Raw genomic sequence first — 10,228 nt, 5'->3', positions numbered from 1 at the left:
CGTGGAGAATTCGAAAGAGGTGCCAAGATGACGGAAGATGCCTTAATGATCGATTGCGGTTGTGTAAAGGCTACTACACTTGGTTTGTTATGTGCTTGTTCACTTCATCGCATTGCTAGAAACGGATCTCGGGTCCCTGTTGATGTGTTACATGTATTTTGGAGGAAGTTGGAGTACGATGGTTCCGAGGCAATGCCGGCTTGTGACGATGATCGATTGGAGGAGTTATTTGATGAAATTCGGAATGCAGATCCGAGTATGAGATCATCCATGTTCGATGCCCTTTACTCTCAGATACATCCGGATGAGGAGGATGTAAACAAGCCTCGGGTGAACGAGAACCCTAGAGGACGTCCGAGTAGGGGAACTCGTAGAGAACCGTCCGCCATTGAGCATGCACGAGTTCGGGTTCGATTAGGCAGAGCTACGCCCCAAAGAAACTCGTCTTCCCAACAAACTCCGTCTAGTACCCCTCGTTCCACTCCGACGGTTCCTGTTACTCCGTCTACTACTCCCCGTTCCACTCCGACGGTTCATTTTACTCCGTCTAGTACCCCCCGATCCACTTAAACGGGTCCCGGTACACCGTCTACCACTGCAACCACGAGTACGGGGAGTTTCAGCACATCGCATTGCGCACCTCTTGAGGTAAACTACACTATTGGTCATTGGAGGTGTACTTTCCTTATGTTGACTTTTTGCCTTCCTGGTTTCCCGAGTATCTATAAGCGTGGTATAATCCTTACGGAGACGGTAATTGTGGTTTCCGAGTTCTCTCACATGCTGTTCGGGGTGACCAATCTCATTTCACGATGGCTAGAACAGATTTACTTAGGGAAATTCGTAGTCCCCTTTACCATGATCATATTTATGGCCCGGTGAGATTTGATGCGAAGTTAGCTAGAATTACATTTATGGATCAGATACCGTGTGGCTCGGGTCATTGGATGGACAGTTTCGATCTATATGATTATGCTACGATGTACAATTGGGTGATATGTTGCATTTCTTCATGGGTAGATCAAGAAGGTCACCGACATTGGAGTAGTAGTCATACTTACTTGCCTTTACGACCCCCCACTGGAGTACGTACCCCATATGGTGTCTTATGGGTATTGCATGCGGGAAACCACTATCTGAGGCTCCGGGTACGCCCCTTTGTCACCTATGCCTCCAATAGCCCCTTGTTGGGTACATGATGAAAGCGTAGCTCATTATAGTGGCATGTATCGACATCATCTATCTTTATGGCGCAGTTTCGAGACCGGATGTTAGCTTTTATTTGTCCGATTATTGTACCTTATATCTTATTTATCCGATTATTGTACCTTATATTTTATTTATCCGATTATTGTACCTTATATTTTAGTAGGTTAATTTAACATGCAACGGTATTTAATTAAATCACTTCCAACATAATTTAATTAAATCACTTAAAACATAATTTAACATAATTTAATTAAAACATTCCTTAATTTGAAATACAACGACATTACATAAATCACTTAAAACATAATTAAAACATAACTAAACCTCAAACTCTAAACCCTAAACCCCAAACCCTAAACCCTAAACCCCAAACCTCAAACCCTAAACCCTAAACCCCAAACCTCAAACCCTGAAACCCTAAACCCATACTTCGTTACAACGATATTAATTAAAACATAACATTATTAAATAACTACCGAACTTAATTATCTTCCGATGATGAAGATGGCGATTCCTTATCTTCTTCATGATCTTGAGCCTCAATTTCTTCAGGTTGGGTAGCCATATATTGAGACGACAAATCATTGATGTAGAGATAAACATTTCTTAGGTTGAGCACTCTCCCGGCACATAAGTCTGATAGTCTTGCGTAATCGATCACGGTGAGGATGCGCTCAAAATATGTAAAGAGATCACTTCTTAACATGCGAAACTCCCACATCTTCTCGGTTATTACTTCATCAGAAACAACCTCATCTCTAACTGCTGGAGTTAGAATTTGATCCGGGTTTCCGGATAAAATTATACAAAGGCTACCAATTGGAGGCTCTTCAAACATGTGCCATACACTGGCACTGGGAACCACTAATTCAAGTCGAGAAACTACAACTGGTAAATTTTGAACAATTAGATCGATTATGTCTTGATAACCTCTGATTTTCTGAGTATTTGTGAGAACCATTTTAGTGTTGTAGTGAGTGAATAGGATTGGATGTTGTGATTGAAATTGACATAGAATGGCCTATTTATAAGCTCTTAACTACAACGGCTATTTTGAATTATAACGGTTAGATTTGAATTATAACGGTTATTTTGAATTGTAACGGTTATTTTTGAATTATAACGGTTATTTTTGAATTATAACGGTTAGATTTGAATTATAACGGTTAGATTTGAATTATAACGGTTATTTTGAATTATAACGGTTATTTTTTAATTATAATGGTTATTTTTGAATTATAACGGTTAGATTTGAATTATAACGGTTATTTTGAATTGTAACGGTTATTTTTGAATTATAATGGTTATTTTTGAATTATAACGGTTATATTTGAATTGTAACGGGTTTTTTTCTCTATATAAACATCTACATATTCTTGTATTTTCTCACTCATCTTCATCTTCTTCTATTTTTCACTCATCTTCATCTTCTTCTATTTTCTTCTTCATCTCTCTACTTATGTCGACATCATCCTCAATGTGGGGAAACCACCCAATTGAAGGCCTTAATTTTAAGAATCAATGTTGCAATCGTTGTCACAAAAACGCTATCATCAAGATTTCCGGGTCAGTTAATAATCCAAAGAAAGCGTATTTTAATTGTTTAGATTGCAATAATTTTGTGTCGTGTTGACTGAAGATCATTTGACAATAACAAAAAAGTTGAAGATAGCATGGGAAGATGAAGGTAATGATGCATCAAGTGGAAATGTCATGAAAGAGCAAGTGATAGGTATAAAAAAAGAGATTTCGGAAATGTCAAAGATGATGAAGTTTTATTTCAAGTGTATCTTGTATTTGTTTGTTTTCCTTATGTTAGCCATTGTCATGAAGTAGTGAGTATTTCCATAAATGTATGAATTTGCATCAGTTGCTATGTATTCCAGAAATTTAAGAAATTTCAGAATTTAAAACCGTCATGTTTTTTGAATTAAACAAGGTTCGAATAGTCAACTAACATAATCATCCAACATAGAGAAAGTGTTTAAAAACGTACAAAATAAATGAAAACAACACAAATTAGTCTCCTAACTACTGATCACCCTCTTCCTCGCTATTAGTAAACACACCATCTGATCTACGCTAAACACGATCACCGGGTATTTGACGAGGTCCTCTAAGACTCTGTATCTGCCTAGCCTTCTCAACAAATGGTTCGATGTTCTTCATCATCTTGCGGAAGAAGGAAAGCTGTTTCTTGCCATCGGCAATCCTTCCGGCATCGGCAAACTGAAACATTAAAGCACGTGCAGTCTGCAAATTGACAAAAATAACTAAGACATTTTAATCATTATCGACAAACAGTAACAAAGTTAAACAATTATTACAACAACGATAAGTAAAATTATTACCTCAGCAGGAACATCAAAATCGTCATGTGCAGCGGGGGCATCATGGTGGTCGGGATCAATGATCAACGAGTGAGAATTCCCATTATATAAATCCTCATAATCTGGCGCCGTCTCATCCGGGAAGCTAACTGGTCTCGATCTACGAGAAATGTGAACCAAGTGATCCTCCCAGCAATCCCAAAGATGATCGGCCACCGCAGCCCCGACACTAACCTCGTACCTTATCCCCGAAGTAGGACGATGCGCTACCGTTCTCATAACGGGATTGGGTATTACCTACACATACCCAAACTGATGTAAACACCGATCGGGCTGGTACGGCTCTACTATGTCCATGAAACGAACACAAACGGCAAACAGAGTACGAGGATGATACTCCTCCTAACGCGGCCCGTACGGATCCCACCTAATGGAAGCATAAGTAAGCCCATCTAACACCTTCCGATACTCCAACAATTTCTCCGCATTTTGAGCGAAGGGACCAACAGATCTCCAAGAACACGACCGAGGCTGAGTAGGGTCAATTACCGAAGGTGGACCAGGTCTGAACATAGGAAAATACTCATAGATCCACGATTGCAACAAAGTCAAGCAACCACCAATAGTCTTCACACCAGCACGTGAAGCCACACCCAACTGTCGGTACATGAAGGCTAGTGCACCGGCTCCCCAAGTGTAGTGGTGTACACAATCAGTATCAGTCACTAAGGGAAACAACTGAGGATGTAACCTATCACCTGATTTGTCGACAAAAAGTGTCAACCCCAACACCGCAGCCAAGAACCCCTGAGCAAAAACAACATCACAACTAGCTACCGCCATGTCACAAACTGCATCTACTAATATACCCCTACTCTTGTAAATAAGGGGCCTTCTTAGTAGGGTTTAACGGCAACCTCAACTCGTTTGGTGACTTCGCAAAGAAGCCACAAACAAACATAAGGGGATCCGCCAATGTCCCGTCCGTACTCTCCACCTTACAACAGTTACCATCTACCCGAACACCTAAGATCTGCGCAACATCGTGAAGGAGTATGGACATCTCCCCAAAAGGCATGTGAAAACTGTTGGTGTCGGGTTGCCATCTCTCAACGAAAGCAGAAATAAGAGGCATGTTAAAATGCTCGGCCATGGAATCTGTAAGGTGATAAAGACCACTACCGTCATAAATACTCCGAACGGCCGAAGGTAGTCGTCGGGAACTCAACAACCTCGTCCTACCAAACCGGTGGTAACCCGTCAAAACTGGTCGACCAACCTTATTAGGAATCGGCCATAAGGTGTTGGCAATGTGGCCCCCAAAGCTGGGAATCACGTGGGGAAACTGAGGACCACCCGGAACAGGATCGGAAATCAACCAAGAGACATCCTTACCCGACTTCTTCTTCTTCTTCGGAGCCACGACACTACTAGAACTACCATCTGACATCCGCTGAAAACGCCCCTCCACATCCCGTCTACGGGGCACCCTATGCACTCGCTCCTCCTCCTCACCTATCTCATCACCAGACCGAACCACCTCCTCCAACTCCTCCGCAGTCCACGACTGGGTACTACCATCTCCAGCCTCAGACTCAAACTCAAACTGGAGCCCCTTTCGAGCTCGAACGTGACGGTCTTTTCCTCCACCGGCCATCTATTAAAAAATAACAAAAACACATTGATTAGTTAAATTAATAAAACAAAAGAAATTATAAAAATAAGTTTAAGTAAATAAAAAAATTAAAATAAGTTTCAATAAATTAAAAAATTAAAATAAAACGAACTATCCCCGAACGGGGTTTATTAGTAATTATTAATTATTTTTTACGAAAACAAGACGGAAAAATAAATTTTAAAAAATTTAAAAAATAAAATAAATAAATTTACAACGAATTCGGCACGGACGGGGTTTATTATTAATAATTTATTATTTTTTAGCGATAACAAAATAAGATGGAAAAATAAGTTTTTTTTAAAAAAAACAATTGAGAAATTAAAAAAAAACGAAAAAAAAAAAACACAAAAGTGGGCTTGGACGAAGAACATTTTCGTCCAGATCCAGGCCTAGACGAAATATACAAACTAAAAAAATACTCAAAAAAAAAAAAATTAATAACAATCACATACCTTGTTGAATGTTAGAATTTGATGACGGAAATGATGTGGTTGAAACGGTTTTTTGTTGTTATGTGAGTCGGGTTTTTTTTAAAAATTTTGAAGTGGGAAAGGTTGATTTTTGGAGAATATGAAAAATATAAGAGGGAGTGTGAGGGAGGGGTAGATTAGGAAGTTCATTAAAATTGTCGACGATAATTAATAAATTGTCGACGATCTTTAGCAGTCATGATTTTTTTTGGGCACAGGAACAAGAAATTGTGAGTTCTTTTTTCGTCTAAAGGATGAGCCCAGCACATGGAGTTTCTCCTTGTTCGATTTTCTACTAGTTCTCTTCAGCCCATATGTATATAACTTTGGTCCAAATACTTCAAGTTCAAATCGTCTCCTCTTAAACTGATTCAAGTTCCGTCTCGTTTCATTTTATTTAATCCGATTCTTCTCTTTTTGGTACCTATAAAATAAAATGTCGAATCGAGGTACCAATATCCTAAAAAGTAATGTAATTTGCTTTATATGAAACTAGATATAAAGTGGGTCAAAAATACGTAAAATATGGTGTTATCATATGTACACAGCGACCACAAATACATTTAAATAATCAAAACAAATGTAATGATTATTAAGTACAATAGTATTGTAAATAACATGAAAAAGTACAAATATATTACATTTTTCTCTGATAGTTTCAATTAAATATGCATACTTCAAATATAAAATATTGATTATGGATTTATGGCTAACTAGATACGGAGTATTACTTTTAGTTAAATATTTTATATGTTAATTCGTATAGAAATAGATCTAATTTAAGAACTTAATGTTAATTGTTGCATTATTCGAATACATTTTATTTTAATTAATATGATATTTGATTAGTCACAAAATTATTTAGAAAACATTAATCATGTATAACTATCACTTATTAGTTATAACTAAAATTAAATATATTGTATAACATTGAAATTAAACCTAAAACAATAATATTTAACAAAGATTAATTCTTCTTTTATCTATAAGTAAAAATATTAAATATATATATAAATTATATTATTTTTCTTCAATTATAATAATAAAATTTTCACATTATTTTTCAATACCATATTACCAGAATAACGAATTGTACTACCAGTATAACAATTGTACAGTCGTACGTCAACATCAAATTTGTACTACATTCTCACGCTTCTCAACGCCAAATTAATTAAACAAACAACCCTTCCTCAAATCATCAACCCTCTTTCCTCCACCAAACAAAATTCAACATTTCCCCCAATTCAATTCCAATCCAATCCAATCAAATTTATCAAAATTCAAAACCCTAATTTTCTTCCCCTTACAAAAATGATGCACATGACATTATACTGGGGCACAAAAGTAACACTCCTCTTCGATTTCTGGAAAACCGAGTCGATACTGAGTTACACCATTACCCTACTCGCATGCTTCCTCTTCGCCGTATTTTACCAATACATGGAAGATCGACGGTTGAGCTTCCTAGCTATGGGAATCACCCGCCAATCTCAACCATCGATTTCCACTCCCTTCGTTCCTAAACCGGGTGCACGGGTTTCCAGATCGGCCCGGTTCGCTACGGCCGTGTTAACCGTTGTCAACACGACGATCGCGTATATGTTGATGCTTGGTGTAATGTCGTTTAATGGAGGAGTTTTGATTGCTGTTGTTGTCGGGTTTGGTGTTGGGTATTACTTGTTTAGAGCTAAGGAGTATGAGGCTTTGATCGTTGAGGATGCTTGTGCCTGCTCTTGATCATTTTTATTTTCCGATGTTATTATCGTGTCACATTTTGTGTTCCACTACCTGATCGATGAAGATGTGGTTATGTATGATTTTGTTTTATTGTGGATTGTAAATTTATATGCGTGATTTTTTATTATGTATTTACTTTTCTAAAATATCTTTGGGTTTTATGAGGGCTGTTCACTCCGGACCAAAGACCAGACCGAATTTTGTTTGGTCCAGTCCACGGTCCACCTATTTACTCTATTTTGGTCTTCGGTCTGGTCCTGGACCAACCCGAATAGACCGTGGACCGGACCATGGACCGAAGTTATGTAATAAAAGAAGTTTTAATTTGTAATATTATTGATTTTATTTTCTACTTTTTTTACACGTATTATAAGATGTGTAACTATGTAGTTAAATGTAGGAAAAAAATAATGTTGTTTATTTTGATCATTACGAACTTCTCGAGTTCTAGTTTTATATGCTAAAACATGTCAATGACAATAATATTTGGTCTACTTTGGTCCATTTGGTCCGATCGGGTCCGGTCCACGTGTTTTTATGGTCTAGACCAGACCGGACCAATATTAATATGGTCCGGTCCTCGGTCCACTTCTTAACCCTTATTTGGTCTATGGTCTAGAGAGTTTGGTTCGGTCTGGTCCGGTCCCGGACCAATGAACACCCCTAGGTTTTATACACTAGGTTGCACGGACACGCCTAGTTTTGAGCGTTCCCGTGTCGGACACCGTGTCGGACACCGACACTCGTAGGACACGCCTGAAAACGTTCTGGACACGCCTTGAACCGTGTCCCCGGTTTTTATGTTAAAAGAAAACGTGTCGGACACGGTCCAACATGGTTGGACACGGCCCGTGTCCGATGGACACACCAAATAAGCAGTTTTGAAATCAAAATCTCACTTTATCAGTTATCACGATATCTCACTTTTCCATTTTCTCCTTACATCTCATGGACACACCAAATAAGCGAATAACTGAGTTGTTATTCCGACTTACCGAAACAAGTTTAATGAATAATTATAATGGTGCAAAGGATGATCCGTGAACTCCCTTTTTTCAGCTTTTGGTGAGCATTGTTTGTCTAACTTATTTCTGGTGCCTTTTAATATTAATATATTTTGCGGAAAATATTCGGTTTGATAACTATGGCGAATAATATTGTAAGACTCGAATTTGGGTTTGTAATTTGGAACCTTTGATACTTTTTATTTTATTTTGTAAGACTTAAATGCTAATTTAAATTTGGGTTTATAATTTGGAAATTTGTAGTTTTAATTAAGACATGTTGATTTTAACGTATAAGACATGAATCTTGATTGTCATTTATGATTTTGTGGCCTTTAAATGACCAAAGTTTAGATGTTGGTTATAATGTTCGTCAAATTCCCTTTATTTTAATATGTATATTGATTTTTTTTTTTGCCGTGTCCGTGTCCTAAAAATTTTCAAGTGCCGTGTCGCGTGTCCGTGTCGTGTCCGTGTCCGTGTCCGTGTCCGTTTTCGTGCAACCTAGTTTATACATATAATTTTGATCATCTATATTAATTCGGGTTGCTTCAGCTTAGTTATGCAGATTATAGGCGTCGAAGACACTATTAAGATGATTTTAACTGATATATTTATCGATTTGATTTTAACTGATATTTATCAATTTTCCATGCTCATTCATCGTCTCGCTCTTTAACGACTGTTCTAGCTGACTAAATAGGATAGCTCACACGATCGCCAAAAGCAATGTTATAATGTCTTGATTTCCCATTGTCAAAAAATAAGAAAAATTGGATCATTGAAATTCGCAGTTTGCAATAAATTTGAGCAATTGTATGGATAAAATGATGGGTACTATGAGAAATATTTGCATCTAAGTCAAGGTCTAGTTAATTAACCGGGTTGCGAAACTTCGTCGACGTTTTTCATAAAAAAGACGGTCATTGCTCTTACTCAACCTCTTCAACTCTCTCCCTCTCACTACTCAACCTCTTCAACTCCCTACTCTCTTGCCACCCATACACCACAGCCGTCGTTAGGGATGTCAATGGGGCGGGGTGGGTACGGAGGAGGGGTAACCCGCACCCGCCCCGCGAGTCTATAATGCGTACCCACACCCGCCCCGCGACCCGCGGCAGGTTGAACTTTTCAAACCCGTCCCCGCCCCGCGGGGACCCGTTGACCCGCAAAATTACCTATCTCCTCATAAATAATTTTTAAAAATATAAATCTAAAATCTAAAATATACTAGTCGTACTACTTATACAAATAAGTTTTCGCAAAATATACATTCAATTAACTAGTACACAAGTTTTTCAAACCATGAAAGAGTGTTACAAACAATGAAACGCATGTCCAAAGTAAACAAAGCTGCTTGATCAAATTAACATAGCTTCACTCATTGTTCCCTCAAATCATCTAAAGCTCTGTTAGCATTCTTACCAAGTATCATTGGTTTGGGCTTTTTATCCTCTTGTTATAATTTTCTTTTATTATTATAGTATAATTAATACTACTTATTATAGGTGGGTTGGTGATTTGGAGATGAGTGAGGCGGGTATCAACGGAGCGGAGACATGCGGAGCGGGGCGGGCGGGGTGGGTATGGGGCGGGTTTCATGTGATACCCATCCCCGCCCCACGACCCGCGACGAATGATACTTTTGAAACTCATCCCCGCCCTATGACCCGTCAAATCATTACCTTGGGGCGGGCGCGGGGCGAGACCCGCCAAAACCCGCCCCACTGACATCCCTAGTCGTCGTCGACGACCACCACCAGACCAACACACTGCCGTCGACGACAGTACGACACC

At 38.6% G+C, this 10,228-nt stretch overlaps 1 protein-coding gene across 1 annotated transcript; it reads left to right on the top strand.

Moving 5' to 3' along the window:
* Window positions 1-7,001: 7,001 nt before the first annotated feature.
* LOC141590499 (copper transporter 5-like) lies at window positions 7,002-7,427 on the top strand. Its single transcript, XM_074411090.1, has one exon. It carries the CDS (start codon window positions 7,002-7,004, stop codon window positions 7,425-7,427), a length of 426 nt encoding a protein of 141 aa, XP_074267191.1.
* The last annotated feature ends 2,801 nt before the right edge of the window (window positions 7,428-10,228 follow it).

This window comes from Silene latifolia, chromosome 7, assembly GCF_048544455.1.
Source record: "Silene latifolia isolate original U9 population chromosome 7, ASM4854445v1, whole genome shotgun sequence".
NCBI classification, from domain to species: Eukaryota; Viridiplantae; Streptophyta; class Magnoliopsida; order Caryophyllales; family Caryophyllaceae; genus Silene; species Silene latifolia.
This window is presented reverse-complemented; position numbering and strand designations above follow the sequence as displayed.